Source organism: Lepidochelys kempii, chromosome 23 (genome assembly GCF_965140265.1).
Source record: "Lepidochelys kempii isolate rLepKem1 chromosome 23, rLepKem1.hap2, whole genome shotgun sequence".
Classification (NCBI taxonomy): Eukaryota; Metazoa; Chordata; order Testudines; family Cheloniidae; genus Lepidochelys; species Lepidochelys kempii.
Window position 1 is genome coordinate 3,723,977 of NC_133278.1, and position 16,080 is coordinate 3,740,056.

Genomic DNA, 16,080 nt, shown 5'->3' on the forward strand with positions numbered 1-16,080 from the left:
AAGTCATGTGTTCCAGGCCCCTGATGCTTTACGTTGCCCTCCGCTGGACTCTCTCCAGTTTGTCCACATCCTTTCTGTAGCGGGGGGGCCCAAACTGAATGCAATACTCCAGATGTGGCTTCAGCGGTGCCAAACAGAGGGGAATAATCACTTCCCTCGATCGGCTGGCAATGCTCCTACTAATGCAGCTCAAAATGCCGTTAGCCTTCTTGGCTACAAGGGCACACTGCTGACTCATATCCAGCTTCTTGTCCACTGTAATGCCTAGGTCCTTTTCTGCAGAACTGCTGCCGAGCCATTCGGTCCCTAGTCTGTAGCGGTGCATGGGATTCTTCCGTCCTAAGTGCAGGACTCTGCGCTTGTTCTTGTTGAACCTCATCAGATTTCTGGTTTGAACTAGAGCAGATCTTCTAGGGGAAAAGAAAAATCCAGTCTTGATTGGTGTATTTGATCGTCAGCTCTTTGGGGCAGGGGCTGTCTCTCTGTCTGGGCAGCGCCCGGCACAATGCAGCCTGTAGCTGGTGCTGGAATTCTGCTGGTAGGTTGAAGTTGAACAGCCCCAGTCGGCAAGAATCGTTCCAAAAGTTAGCACTAACCTTCCGAAAGGGGGATCTCAAAGAGGGCGAGGAAGCTCGTCAAAAAGGCCCTGAAGTCTAATGTGGCAAATGCTTAGACGGGAAGCTGCTTATACATACGGAGGAGAGTCCCAAGGGGCAAACAAGCTATACGTGAAAGAGACCCCCCCTCCCCGGGAGCTGAGAGCCACTCTGGGCTCTTCCTGACTCTGGCGTGACTGGGAAAGTAAGGATCCAGCAAGCCAAATTGTGCCCTTGCTTGTTTACTCAGTCCAGGATCTCTCTGGAGGTGTGGCACAGAAGGATGGTGGTAAATGGCAAATGGGTCAGAGAAAAGCCATGAGAATCATCAGGTATCAGAGGGGTAGCCATGTTAGTCTGGATCTGTAAAAGCGGTAAAGAGTCCTGTGGCACCTTATAGATTAACAGACGTATTGGAGCAGAAGCTTTCGTGGGTAAACACCCACTTCGTCAGATGCATGACATGTGTCAGGTGCCACAGGACTCTTTGCCAAGAATGATCAAGGGATTGGGAAGCCTTCTAGTGAGAGACTTAAAGAACTCAATCTCTTTAGCTTAACAAAGAGAAGGTGACATGACCCCAGCCTAGCCGTAACCACATGGCGAATAAGAATTTGATCCTGGGCTCTTCAGTCTGGCAGAGGAAGGTCAAACATGATCCAGTGGTTGGAAGCTGAAGCTAGACCAATTCAGGCTGGAAATGAAGTGTCAATTTTTAACTGTGAGAGTGATTAACCATGGGAACAACTTGCTGAGGGAGACAGTGGGGTCTTCCTTGCTGGCAATTTTTGAATCAAGGCTGGATTTTTGTTTTAAAAGACGGGCTCGAGTTCAAACAGGAATTAATTCAGTGACGTCCTATGGCCTGTGCTACACAGGGGAGCAAGATGATCGCAATGGGCCCTTTTGGCCTTGGCATCTGAGGCCCTATGAATGAGAAGCACTGCGACAGAATTCTATCCCCTGGCATAAGGGGCATGGCTGGGGAGAAGCACAGCTGGCTGGGGATTCTCCCTTGGCGGGGGCTTGGCCAATGACTGTAAGTTACCGCAGCCTTGGAGCTGCTCTAACTTCTGCTGGGGATCAGCCAGCCCCAAGATCTGGAGCTGGGAGTGGGGGTTGTAAATAGAGCAGCATCCAGCCATTCTTCTCTTTTTCCTCCTGCACTGTGCTCAGATTCAGCCCTGTGTTAGGGCTCAGTGCCCTCAAATTCTGCTCTCATGTACACCCAGGCATTGCACAGGGGTAACCAGGAGCAGCATTTGCTCCAGTGCTGGGAACAGAGCTAACCCTTCCTTTGATGGTGGTGATGAGATGCCGATTCAGGAGCTGGACTAGAATCCGGCTAATCCAGCAACCAGGAATGAGAAGTAGCAAAACCAGAGAGGTTGCTCTGGGGGCTCAGAAGGGACTGATCTGGGACCCAAGCAGTTACACCAGTGCCAATAAGGACCCAGTGTGAAATGCCCTGGATTTATAGCCCAAAGCAGGATCAGGCACCGTATCAGGCTCTACTAATAATCATTCCCCTTAGCTCTTTCCGTCATCTGATCTCAAAGCACTTTATAAAGAAGGTTGGTATCATTATCCTCATTTTACAGATGGGGAAACTGAGGCACAGAGCAATTGCAAAAGGAACTGATTTGCCTGTCACCCAGCAAGCAGAGCTGGAACCAGAACACAAGACTCTAGAGTCCCTAGGCCACACGACCATTTAACATTATAATTAGCCTTGCAGTAGCACCGAGGAGCCCCAGTCATGACCCTGGCCCCTATTGTGCTAAGCACTGTACATTTTGATTGCTATTAGGTATATTACTGGAATGCCTAGGGCCACCCCCTCCCGGTCATAGCCCAGGGCTCCATTGTGCCAGGTGCTGTATATTTTTGCTGCTGTTGGGTGTATTACGGTAATGGCTAGGTGTCCCAGGACCCCATTGTGCCAGGCGCTTTACAGACATGGAACAAAACACAGTCTCTGCCCTTAATCACATCCTGCTCTGCGGTGAGCTGGGATCACAGTAACAATTACCTTTGTGTCTCCAGCTCCCTGTCACTTGTGTGGCTGGGGGAGCCAATGCCAGGAGAGATTTTTCTCGTTGCTCCTGGGGGTGCCGTCCGGCTGTGACCTGCGGATCCCAGGGGGTTGTCTGGCTGTGGCTTGCGGATCCTGGCACTGTCTGGGTGTTGCCTGCAAGTCCCTGGTGGGGGTTTGTCTGGCTGTATTCTACCCAAGGCAGCACTCCACGCCAGTCCTTTAAAAATAGAAGTGCTTGTATTACATCCGTGGTGCCTCGTTAACCAGTGATACTCATTGCTGCAGGATGCTGGGGCCAGATCCGCAGGTGGTACGAAACAGTGTCGCTCCATTGGAGACAATGGGGCCAGATCCCCTCTTGGTGTAAATCGGCATTGCTCAGTGGAGCTGTGCCGGTTTACATCAGCCGAGGCTCCGGCCTGGACAGTTCAGCAAGAGGCAGGGGCATGTTTGGTGGCGGATGACTCTGAAGGTTTTTGTGCTTTAGGGTGCAATCAGGTCACTTTCCCAGGGGTGGGCTGCCAAGGGAGAGGCGAAGATTCCTCTTCTCCCAGTGGGATGTTACGGCCTAATTAGGTGGCAATGGGGTGAATCGGGGCAGGGGTTAGACCCCATCTGCCCTCGGTTACAGGAAGGAACGGGGCGGGACAGCACTTCCTGGGTCCTTACACTGCAGCTTCCCACTCCTTTGGGAAGGAGCAAACCCTCCCCTCAAAGCCAGGGAAGCGGCGGGCTGGTTGGCTGGAGGGGTGTTGGTGGGTGAAGTGGGATCCTTCCCCTCCAGCTGGCTCAGATGGGGCGGCCGTTTGGCAGTGTGCTCAGTGCGCAGGACACGGGAATCCACTTGGCATGAACTGGGCTCCCTTGTGGGCAACACGACTCCTGAGCCAGAGCTTCCCGCCAGAGAGGGCAGATGGGGCAGGCTGTGGGGGGGCAGGGGAAGGGGGGGGAAGCTCATACATTTTGTGGGGGAAATTTCGGCTCAGGCAGTGGACTGGAACTCAGGACTCCTGGGTTCTGTTCCCAGCCCCGGCGCCTGCGGGACTTGGGTGAGTCGCTAACCGTTCTTCCTGTTCCCTCCCTCTGATCGGGGAAAGCAGCTCGCCTGAGATCTGGGTCTAATGTCTGTGTACCAGGCCCAGACCCTAGACGGGAGAGCGAGTTCACCTAGTCTGGCCTCCCGTGGAGCACGGGCCCTTTGGACCCCTGGAGTTGACCCCGATAGCTCTCGTGAGACTGATTCATTTCAGGCCTCGGGAGGCCGAAGGCAGAGCCCAGGAGAGTCCGAGGTGCCCACAGTGCCCGGGTCCCTGCCGGGGGGGGGAATGGTCTGGGTGGGAGGTGCCCGGGGTGGGTGGCGGCACTCCATGTTCCAAGCGCAACGGGGCCCTGATCCCGGATTGGAGCTAGAAGAGTCTGACCCTGGGGCATCCATGGTCCTGCCCCCTGCCTTTGGCCCCATGCCCGTGCCCGTGCCTGCCAAATCTATCCCAGGCTCGGCCGGGGCCGGGCCACCCCCCTGACTCGCTCCGTCGCTTCCTCCTAGGTGGCCTCTGCCTGGACGTGGGCCGCCGGGTGCTCTGCAAGTGCCGGCCGGGCTTCGCCGGCACCCGCTGCGAGCGCAACGTTGACGACTGCGCCTGCAACCCCTGCGTCAACGGCGGCACCTGCCTGGACGGGGCCAACAGCTACAGCTGCTCCTGCACCCTGGGCTACGGCGGCAAGGACTGCAGCGTGCGTGTGGACGCCTGCGGCTCCAGCCCATGCCTCAACAGCGGCACCTGCTACGCCCACTTCTCCGGCCACGTCTGCGAGTGCTCCGCCGGCTACATGGGCCCCAGCTGCGAGTTCAAGGTGCAGAGCCCCACCCCGGCCAGCAGCCGGCGGCTGGCGGTCGACGACCCCTTCCCGATGGCCCTGGCCGTCTCCTTCGCCCTGGGGCTGGTGACCCTGGCCCTGGGGGTGTGCGCAGCCCTGGCGGTGCTGCGGCAGATGAGGCAGGGCCGCAAGGTGGTGAAGGGCACCGTGCGGAATGACCTGGACACCATCAACAACCTGAAGGAGAGGGAAGGGTTCCTCGTTGCACCCGGGCGGTTCAAGGTGCCCAACAAGGAGCCCAAGTTTGGCAGTGACGGCCTCCGGGACAAGTTCAACTGCAAGCGGAAGCTGCTGGATCTCAGCGGGGACGCCGCCTGCAAGAAGAAGCCGGAGAAGTAAGTGACCTGGGAGCTCCTTTCCCTTGCATCTCCCGGCGGGTCTGGGCCCAGCTCCCCTTCCCCCGGTTGGTGCTTGCGGGTTCTGCGTTCGCTGGAATCAGCGCGGCGACTCCGGCTTGGTGCGGGGCAGGCGTCGGCGAATCGGTGCAAATCAGGGGGTGCGGTGCGGTTGTTGGCAAGTCAAGGCGTGATGTCTGAAACCAGTGGGGCGGGCGGCGGCAATCTGCGTGATTTCTGAAATCAGCCAGCCATTCGGCGCATGAATTTCTGAAAGCCGCGGAGGCGATGCAGTGCGTGGTTTCAGAAGCCGGCGTGCTTCAGCACCTGCATTGCCATCGCTGGCCACCCAATGGCTGGTTTCAGAGCAGCCACCGTGGTCGTCTGTATCCGCAAAAAGAGCAGGAGGACTTGGGGCACCTTAGAGACGAACCCATTTATTTGAGCATAAGCTTTCGTGAGCTACCGCCCACTTCATCGGATGCATGTAGTGGAAAATACAGTGGGGAGATTTGAATTGGAATTAATTTGCAAACTGGATACAGTTAACTTAGGCTTGAATAAAGCCTGGGAGTGGATGGGTCATTACACAAAGTAAAACTATTTCCCCATGTTTATTTCCCCCTCCCCTGCTGTTCCTCAGGCGTTCTTGTCAACTGCTGGAAATGGCCCACCTTGATTATCACTACGAAAGGTTTCCCCCTCCCCCCCACCCCGCACTCCTGCTGGTAATAGCTCACCTTACCTGATCACTCTCGTTATGGTGTGTATGAAACATGTATGTGTATGGTGTGTATGAAACATTGTTTCATGTTCTCTGTGTCTATAAAATCTCCCCACTGTATTTTCCACTGAATGCATCCGATGAAGTGAGCTGAAGCTCACGAAAGCTCATGCTCAAATAAATTGGTTAGTCTCTAAGGTGCCACAAGTCCTCCTTTTCTTTTGGCAACTCAGTGCAATTCAGTGGCCATGCTGCAGTTGCTGGCCATTTGGGGTGGATTTCCAGATATCTTCACAGACATCAGTCATTCACCATGCTCCAAAGCCTGGCGCTCAGAATGGCTGGGTGCTCCCAACTCGAGCTGAAATAAAGGGGCGGTCCAGGTGGTCAGCACTTCTGTTAATCAGGATCTAGCGGCCTGAGTCAAATCCAGCCCTGGTGTAAGAGGGCTCAGCTTCCGCTGATGTCAATGAGAGTTGCACCAGGACAGAATCTTGCACTATGTCCCTCTGGCGTGCTCAGCTGGAATCGGGGCAGGGAATCGGGCACTGCAGATCTCCGTGGGGTGTTCTCTGCAGTGTAGGGTGGTGATTCAGTATTTGCACTGCAGGCCAGTGCAGATCTTGATTGCAGTGCGCTGATTTCACTGCCTTGTGCAATCAGCATGGCACTGCACTCAGTGGAATCACTCCACTGCATTTGAGATCTGCACTGGCATACTGACTGCAGTGCCCTATTGATTGACTGGCCCGTGAATTCAGTCCCTTGCCATTCGGATCTCTGCCCCGTGGGGGCTGAAATCGGCACGCAGCAGCGAAGTCCTCCCCCTGTTGCAACTCTGCACATTGCGGGGCCGTCTGGTGCATGGGGAATCACCTGCAGAGTTTGCAACTGGGGCTGAGGGCTCTCCGGGCAGATGAGACGTTTGTAATGAACATGGGGGAATTTTGCCTATCGGTTCTAGCAGCCGTGGAAGGTCTCAGGCCATGTAAAAAGAGTTGGTCTATGTATACAAATTATAACTGACATTTAGAGCAAGGCGTGGGGGTTTTCTGTCTGGTGAAGGAGTGCATCTGAATGGCCTCACCGCAGCTCTGTCCTGGGCAGCAGTATTGACGGGATGAGACGGGGGAAAGCAAAATGATAAGCTGGCGCTCAGGACGAGCTGCTTGAATCTGAGATCCGCTGGGCCGGGACTGGGCTTCATAATGGATGGGGTGCGAGTGCGGATTAAAATCCCGCTGGACACAGGCTTGGAGAATGCGTGGTATAGAGGGACCCTGCACTTGCTAAGGGATGTGGATTGAATGGGGCTTAAATATCAGGCATAGTAGTTAAGAGATGTTAGAAGCCCATCAAGTCAATTGCTGCTCTGAGAGCACCCCCCATCACTCCTTGAGCGCAAGGAGAATCCCTAGTAGTGGTATAGGGGTCTATGACACACAGCAGAGCTGTTCTGATTCCAGCCAGTCGAAAGCGGCAGCATCTGCGCAATCTGCATCCTTGAGTGTGTTTCAGCCCTGCCCCCTGCTGGATGCAATCGGAGCTGCCCAGCCGTGGGTCATAAACCCTCTAGTGCATGCAGAGCGTCTCCTTTAGGCCGAGCAGCGCAGAGGGGCAGGGGCAGAGCTGGGCTTGTGGAGCAGGAGGGTCCGAGCTGCGTGCCTGTGAAGGTCCAAGCGTGAAGCTTTGATGCTCCCACGAGGCTGTAACCAGACAGGGGTTTACTTGGCAGACTTGCTGGAATTACATGGCCGAGAAGAACAGCGGCACGGGTTCTTGTGTATTGCCTGGGAATGACAAGGAAGCAGGTCCTTTCCCAGCCACTGTGGCCAAACGACCCCAGCTCCTGCTAGTCTAAGAGTCCCGATTCAACCCGCAAGGGGAAGGCAGGCTGGCCTGGAACACAGGAGACCTGGGTTCATTTCCTGCCTCTGAGTTGCTCCAGACAAATCAGTGGCAGTCGCCATGGGCCTCGGTTTACCTGCGGGATAGCAATGCTCCCCTGCCTCCTGGGGGCGCTGCGACCCTCCATCCATCAACGCTGGCAGGTTGGCCGCTGTATCGGACTGAGAGAGATGTGAATCCTTGATCCTGATGCTTAGGGGCACTGGATCTAAAATAAGTGGCAGCATTGGAGTGTCTCCCCCATATCCCTGAACCCCTCTCTGTGGGCCCTGAGCAGCAGGAGGGCTTGTGTGCTGAGCTCGTTGGGGCTTTGCTCCTCTGGGAAAGGTATGTTCAAAGCCAAACGCTTTGGGTTTGTCCCAGCCAAGGTTTCTCTGCCACCTTGTAGCCCTGGGGGAGGGGGGGAGAGACTGCCGCTGGGCTGCATCTCCTTGTATCTCCTCGGCAGTAGCCTGTGGCCTGTGCCACTGGCGGTCGTAGCCACGTGCGATGCAGCGACAGAGGGAATTGCTGGGGCCGGGAGCCGCAGGAGGAGTGGGGCAGCTTGGCTGTGCCAGTGGGGGTTACCCGGCTGCTCCCCCATATTGGCAGCAGGCACCAGATGGGTGGCCAGGGGCAGTTTGTGTGCCCAGCCTCCATGACGGGATTCTGCCCTCTGCTAGCAGAAAGTATAAGGCAGGGGGTCCCCCGGGATGCAGGGTGGAGATGATGGATGCTGGACGGCTGAGCCCCAGAAGGCGCAACACCATCAGATGTTTGAGCAGCTTTGTCTGCCGAAGCACGGAGCAGGGATGTTTAAGAAAGGGAGCATTGTGCAGTGGGACCCTGGGGTTCTATCTATCTATCTATCCCCTGGGGTGGGGAGTGGGGTCTAGTGGTTAGAGCAGGGGGGCTGGGAATCAGAGCTCCTGGGTTCTCTTCTGCCTCTGAGTCCCCGGTTGATGGTGTTCAAGTCACGTTCTTCGCATGTCCCAGTTTCCTGTCTGTACAGTGGGGCCAGGGGGTGCTCAAAGGGCGTTTGTGACCGGGTGCCTAGAGAGCATGGGTGAGGCGCCTGGAGCTGGCCTCGAGCCAGCCCCCAAAGCAGCGTCTTGCTAGGGGCCTGATGGGACACCAGCCCCGCCACCCCCGGTGGTTCCCTGTCAGCTTTGGACCAGCCCTCCACGGAGGCCAGCCTCTCTCCATCAGCACCTGGCTCCGGGGGCTGAGCTGATGCCCGTGGTTTGTTCCTGTGCGTCTCTAAGCAGCGTGTGAGCTACGTGGCTCTCTGGGGCTACGCAGGCAGCCGGGCTGGGGCTTGCTCGTTGGGACGGCCTGGGATCGGCATTCTCTGCAGGCCTAGAATTCATCTCCCCCCGGAGCTGGCTCCGTTCCTCCTCCAGCCATGCTGCAAAGACCGAGCGTTCGGGGCACACAGTGAGTTTTAGCGGGGGTGCTTTATTTCCGTTGAAGCGTCCCCTAAGGAGCCCCCCCACCAGGCTTCCCTGGGGTACCCAGGGCTGTGCGGCACCTCGCTACTACTCATGCTTAGTGCGAGGGAGCATTGTCAGGGCCTGCCGGGGCTCAAGTCCCCGACTCCGCCGGCCAGTGGCAACTCAAGCGCTTGCCGTCCCTCTGCAGGTCCCTGTGCTCAGCCCTGAGCCCTCCGCGCACCCCCCTGGAGAGTCCAGCCCCCAGTCCGCTGGACACTTGCAGTATTTACAGCTCCTCTGCTCCCAAAGAAACAGGTCGTCCCAGCTTGCTGGTTCCGCCTCGGTTCTCTGCGCCGCTCCACACACTAGGGCTGCCAGGTGTCCGGTTTTTGACTGGAAAGTCCAGTCGAAAAGGGCACCTGACCGTGTCCAGTCAGAAACAACCGACCGGACACCCAAAGTCCGGTTACTGCCTGCCGGGGCGCCGGAACAGCTGGGGTCGAGGAAGCGGATGACAGGCAGGGAGGTGCTGCGAGAGGATCATGGCACAGAGCCAACAGTGGGGGGCAGCAAGTGGCCAAGCCACCACAATCCTCCCCCCAGTGTGCGCCCGCCGCCGGAGCCACCCTCTCCGGCTCTTCCAGCGGCAGCCACCTCGGCGGTGGCAGCAACCCCAGGGATGGACAGCGAGAGTGCGCCCAGGAGCAGCACCCCCACCCTCCCACTGCCAGCTCCCACCATGCCTGGGTGAGTAGCTGGGTCAGGGCGCGCCCTCCCCGCACACCTGCTGTGCCCCCTGCCTGGAGCCCGGGCCAGCCCGCGGGGAAGGGGGTTCCCACTGCCAGCTCCCACCTTGCATGGGTGAGTAGCTGGGTCAGGGCATGCCCTCCCTGCGCACCTGCTGTGCCCAGTGCCCGGGCCAGCTTGCAGGGAAGGGGGTTCCCACTCAGCCCTGGCAGGAGGATCCCTGCTCCCCCAGGTGCAGGGGCTCCACTGGCCCCCTGGCAGGGAGAGCAGGCTGCAAGCAGTGTTTCACCTCGCTTTTGACCCTGCGCGCACAGCCTGGAGCCGCTGTGTCCCCAGCCATCCCCTGCGGCTGCAAAACCCCACACACTCAATGGGGCCAGCTTGGCTCTAAGCCTCACCCCTCCTTGCCAGGCATGCACCCTGCCCGAGCAACCCTCCCCCTCCCGCCGTAGGATCTAGAGCCAGCTCCCCTCCCTCTCATTTCCCCAGGAGAAACACGAAGACCACAATCTCCCCCCCCGCCCCCCAAAATCCCAACAGCCTGGAATTACTATGTGCTGCATCTTGGCCTCTGGTGTGTATATGTGTCTGTGGGCGTCAGTATTGGATCTTATTTAAAGCTCTAACTTTTTGAGGACCCTTTTTTTTTGGGGGGGGGGACACTGGAGATTTAGCTCAGTAGAGTCAGTATCTCTCCTTCTCCCTGCATTCGTCCCTCCTCCCTCCCTGATGCATCTTAAAGAGGGTCCTAAATACCCGCTGCCTGATTGGGGTTATTTACGGGACTTGCCTCCTTGAGCCATGGACCTTTTCTCTGTCCAGCACTGAGATCTCGGTCGAGAGGAACGGTTCACTGGATCGAAGTGCGGTTTTGGTGAAGGTGAGACTCAGGCACTGGCTCTTTGAATAGAGGAGGGGGCAAGACTGGACTTTTCAGCCAAAATGAAAATGCAGCCTGCCAAAGTTCATGTTTTGCTTTCGTTGTACGGAGGGGAGAGGGGGAATCAGAGCAGGCTTCTGTGGCTGAAATGCATTTTCTGCTTGGATATTTCATGCTGCACAGTGCCTTGTGTAGGTTTCAGAGGGGTGGCGTGTTAGTCTGTATCAGCAAAAACGAGGAGTCCTTGGGGTACCTTAGAGACAAACACATTTATTTGGGCATAAGCTTTCGTGGGCTAAAACCCACTTCATCAGATGCATGGAGTGAAAAATACAGTAAGCAGTGTGTGTGTGTGTGTGTGTGTGTGTGTGTGTGTATGTATATGTATATGTATATGTATGTATATATATATAAAAAGATGGGAGTTGCCTTACCAAGTGGAGGGTCAGTGCTAACGAGGCCAATTCAGTTAGGGTGGATGTGGCCCATTCCCAACAGTTGACAAGAAGGGTGAATATCAAGAGAGGGAAAATTACTTTTGTAGTGCTAACAAGGCCAACGCAATCAAGGTGGACGTCGCCCGTTTCCAACAGTTGACAAGAAGGTGTGAGTATCAGCAGAGGGAAAATTACTTTTTGTAGTGACCCATCCACTCTCAGTCTTTATTCAGGCCTAATTTGATGGTGTCCAGTTTGCAAATTAATTCCAGTTCCGCAGTTTCTCGTTGAAGTCTGTTTTTGAAGTTTTTTTGGTTGAAGAATTGCCACTTTTAAGTCTGTTATTGAGTGTCCAGGGAGAGTGAAGTGCTCTCCTACTGGTTTTTGAATGTTACAATTCTTGATGTCTGATTTGTGTCCAGTACGAAGTATGGGGCCAGTACCCTGTGTAGTAACTATCAGTATCCCAGCAGTTCTCTGTTGAAGGGTTGTTGTGAGAGCAGTCTCTTCCCTCTTCTTTGCTCTAGCATCTCTGGTTCGGTGCAGTGTTAGGGATGTAGGTAATGGTACTTATTGCAACAGTTGTGAGCAACTTCTTGACACTTCCCAGACAAATATTGCATAGGGTGACCAGCTGCCCTGATTTTATAGGGATAGCCCTGAGATTTGGGGCTTTGTCTTCTATAGGCACTTATTAAACCTCCCTCTCCTGTTCTGATTTTTCACACTTGCTGTCTGGTCGCCCCACTATTGCAGCAAATCTTCACCTCCCTCCTTTCCTCAGACCGTGTTGTGATAATGGTTAAGATTGAAAGAGGGGTAGGAGGGAACGTGTCATTTTCCTCAGTAATACCTGCTTTGGGGCTTAGGTGGTGGTGGTTTGATTGATTGGAGGGGAGAGAAGTGAGCGGGGGCGGGTCCTCAGGGGAGGGGGCGGAGGAGGGGGAAGGGCCTTGGGGGCAGAGCAGGGGCGTCCGGTTTGGGAAAGTTGGCAACTCTACCCCACCCGTCCCCTGGGCCGATGTTCTGTGAAACCGAGTATACGTTTATTTAGCAAACCTAGAGGCTCAAGGAGCAGCAAGTGGAAGAATCGGAAACAAAACCGCTACGCTTCAAATAAAATCACAAGGTGTAGTCTGTAGCCTAGACGTAATTACCAAGCTACTCTCCTGGCTAATAACATTGGGCTCACTAGTGCTTGTGAGAGAACTGTGTGGCCAGTTGGCCTCCTTGGTGAAGGATCCAGGGGGTCCCCCTGCCACCCCTAGATATACAGACCCATCCTTCGTCCTTATTTGGGAACAGAGCCCCCCCCCCCATACCCCGTGCTAATCGTTCCTTGCTGTAGATTTCCTCTCTTGTCGATTTCGCAATCTCTTGATTAGCCTTAGTACGCAAACTGGCCCCCATAGTGAGGCCTAGATTCCAAGGCCACCGTGGTCATCTGGGCTGGCCTCCTGTATCGGACGGGCCAGAGAAATGCCCCACAATAATTCCGAGAGCAGATCGTTTAGAAAAACATCCCGGCTTGATTTAAACATCGCCGGTGGCGGCGAATCCACCCTGCCCCTTGGGTTAATTACTCTCACCGCCAAAAGTGTAAGCCTTGTGTCCAGCCTGTGTACGACGCACAAGACACATGGCCGGACAGGGACATAGGAACCGGTTACCTCCTCCCTGAAAGGAACATCTCCGAGGTACATCACCCCCCTGGCGCCCTCCCTTCACTCCAAGACATTAAGAGCGTAATTTCCAGTATAGCTACATAATGCCATAAATATTATCCTTGCGTATATCTGGCAATGACTTCGATGCCCAATAGGTTACTGGCTATTGGCAGAGACTCACACGCCACCCTCTGGTGAATTATTAGGCATGTATCCACCCCAGAGGATTAGGGTTGTCAATTTTGGTTGGACATATTCCTGGAGGTTTCATCACATGACATCATCTTTAATTAAAAGATTCATTTCTAATTGCTGGAGACTCCAGGGCAATCCTGGAGGGTTGGCCACCTTAGCTGTGGCCAGGATCGGGGCTGGAGGGTGTGTGTCTTGCATTGCGGGCTGGGATTGGGGGCTGAAGGGGTGGGGGTGGGGGCTGTCGTGTTATGGACCGGGATTGGGGTTGGAGTGGGTGGACATTGTGTTGTGGGCTGGGATAAGGGGCTGGAGGAGGTCTGTGTTGTGTAGTGGGCTGGGATTGGGAGCTGGAGGGTTTGTGTTGTGTTGCGGGCCAGGATCAGGGCAGGATAGGGTTGCCAACTGCCTAATTGCACCAACCCAAATACACTTGTCCCGCCCCCTGCCCCAGCCCTTCCCCAAGGCCCCACCCCCGCTCACTCCAGCCCCCTCCCTCCGTCGCTCACTCTCCCCCACCCTCACTTTCTCCAGGCTGGGGAAGGGGTTTGGGTGCCGGAGGGGGTGCGGGATCTGTGCTGGAGGGTAGGGTTGAGAGGTTCAGAAAGTGCTGGGCGTTCCTAGCTGAGCCTAGGGCATGGAGTTAGGTTGTGGGAGGGAGTGAGGGGTGCGGGAGTGGGTGAGAGGCATGTGAGAGAGTTTGGGTGCAGGAGGGTGCTCAGGGCTGGTGCAGGGGGTTTGGGGTGTGGGAAGGGGCATGGGAGACAGGCTCTGGGAGGGAGTTTGGGTGTGTGGAGGGGCTCAGGGATGGGGCAGGGGGTTTGGGTGCAGGAGGTGATGAGGGGTGCAGGCTCCGGCCGGGCAGTGCTTATGTTGGTTAGCTCCTGGAAGCGGTGACTGGTCTGGCAGCAGCTCCTTGGCTCAGGGGCGGCCAGGTGGCTGTGCACGCTGACCCTGCCTGCAGGCACCACCCCCGCAGCTCCCATTGGCTGTGGTTCCCTGTTCAGGGGCGCCATTGCAGATTTTTGGGGGGGGAAGGGCGGCAACTTTAACTGCGATACCAGGGGCTACTTAGGCACCTGAAAACTCTAGGGTTTTTTTTTCAGATAATAATTTAGAAATTAGCTGATAGGAGTACTGTATCTAATTCTTATATATAAAAAAAGAGAATTCAACAAATATTAGACCCACTCAGCTCTAATACTAACATGTTCTCACGTCTTGTGTCAAGTCACTTAAGGGACACTGGTTAGGTTTAAAATTTGAGTCTATATTCTTACTTTGCTACGAACTCTTGAATACAACCATTGAAACAATTGCAGAAAAATCTTGATGACTTTCTGTCGCTTTTTTGCAGTTCACCAAGCTTGGAACAGATAGTTTAACTTTTGAAACATCCTCCTCGGGCAAGGCCCCGTGGGGTTTATACGGCACCTGCTTGGGGCTCTAGGGCTGTTACCTCACTACAAATAATAAGACTTGCAACTGACCTTAAACAGGAGTGAAAATGACACTTTCAACTATCAGAGGGGTGGCCGTGTTAGTCTGGATCTGTAAAAGCGGCAGAGAGTCCTGTGGCACCTTATAGACTAATACACGTATTGAAGCATAAGCTTTCGTGGGTGAATACCCACTTCGTCAGATGCATGTAGTGGAAATTTCCAGAGGCAGGTACAAATATGCAAGCAAGAATCAGGCTCAGGCTAACGAGGTTAATTCAATCAGGGAAGATGAGGTCCTTTTCTAGCAGTTGAGGTGCGAACACTAAGGGAGGAGAAACTGCTTGTGTAGTTGGCAAGCCAGTCACTGTCTTTGTTTAATCCTCAGCTGATGGTGTCAAATTTGCAGATGAACTGAAGCTCGGCAGTTTCTCTTTGAAGTCTGGCCCTGAAGTTTTTTTGCTGCACGATGGCGACCTTTACATCTGCTAGTGTGTGTGCAGGGAGGTTGAAGTGGTGTCCTACAGGTTTTTGTATATTGCCATTCCTAATGTCTGACTTGTGTCCATTTATCCTTTTACGTAGGGACGCTTTCAAGTCACTTTCACAGTGTTGCCCATCCCAAATGTGCAAAACTTATGAATCAGGTGCACCAAAAATCACGAGATTGGCTTTAAAATCATGAGATGATGATGTAAAAATAAGGGCTTTGGGGTTCTTTTTATTGGCCTCCTGCTGTTCGACCCTGTAGGGTGCCCTGGGGTTGCATTTTGAAGCTTTCTCTGCAGCCACGAGGGCTAGAAACTTCATTTTTCTTTAAGAATGAAGGCTGCAATCATCATGTCTCCCCTGGACTCCAGGAGCTGGGGCTTTAAGGAGACTCCATGACAAAATCACGAGAGTTGGCACCATTCCTTTCACTTTTGTTTTAAGGCTCGTTGCTTTCCAGAAGGCTCTTAACCACAGCACTCCAGTGACCGAACTGCCGTTCTCCCAGGAGAATATTTAAAACCAAACACCAAGAAAATCCCACATTTTGAAGTTGAGGGAAAAAAAGGGAGACTTCTGAGGTACGTCAGGGCCACTGTAGGCAGGAAAGGAAAATAAACAAGCACAGGAGCTCTGGGCAGCTCTTCCACTTGAAAGAAAGTTGGAGGGTCAAATCTTCTAGTCCTTATGCCAGTAAAACTTCTAGGGCCATGGGCACCTCCACCCACAGAGATTAACGTGAGCTCAAGAACTATCCATTTTACAGTTAAATATCGGAGCCATCTCTCCTCCAGGGCTACATATTTTACACGCATTGGCTCAGGGATGACATTTTCTGGCATATTCTGAACAGGGCTGAGCACACAGGTGGTGCCCAGTGAATAATACAAAGCATGACCATAATTGTCGACTTTATGGACTCGGTGGATGTAGTTGTTCTTTGTGCTGGAATTGGCCTGGATACAGGTGAAACCGAAGTTTCCTGTAAGCCAGGCGGCCGTGAAGCAGCCTATTTAGAGCCGCACAGGTGCTCAGGAAACCCGCCGGGTCAGGGGAGGGGCAGCCCGAACTCAACTCCGCCCCACCCCCTGCCCCCGGAGACCTGCCATGGCTGGGGTGCCCTGGCCCCAACTCAGCCCCGGACCTGCCGTGGCTACCCCATCCCGGCCCAAACCCAGCCCCGGAGCTGCGGTGACGGGGAGAGGTGACTCCCCCCCAGCCCAGCCCAGGTGCTGCTGCGGGGAGAAAGAACTGGGGGGGGAGTCCTCTCTCCCTGCTGTAGCCCCAGAGCACCCTGCTGCACCCCAAACTGCTCATCCCTGGCCCTACCCCAGAGCC

General features: G+C 54.9%; 1 protein-coding gene across 2 annotated transcripts in view; it reads left to right on the forward strand.

The window, feature by feature from the left end:
* The window catches only part of DLL3 (delta like canonical Notch ligand 3), a 258,259-nt gene that overhangs the window by 63,849 nt on the left and 178,330 nt on the right, over positions 1 to 16,080 (forward strand). For both annotated transcript variants that reach the window (XM_073321919.1, XM_073321918.1), the window contains exon 7: positions 4,181 to 4,847. In XM_073321919.1, coding sequence (XP_073178020.1) covers positions 4,181 to 4,847 — 667 coding nt within the window. The remainder of the gene's footprint in view (positions 1 to 4,180; positions 4,848 to 16,080) is intronic.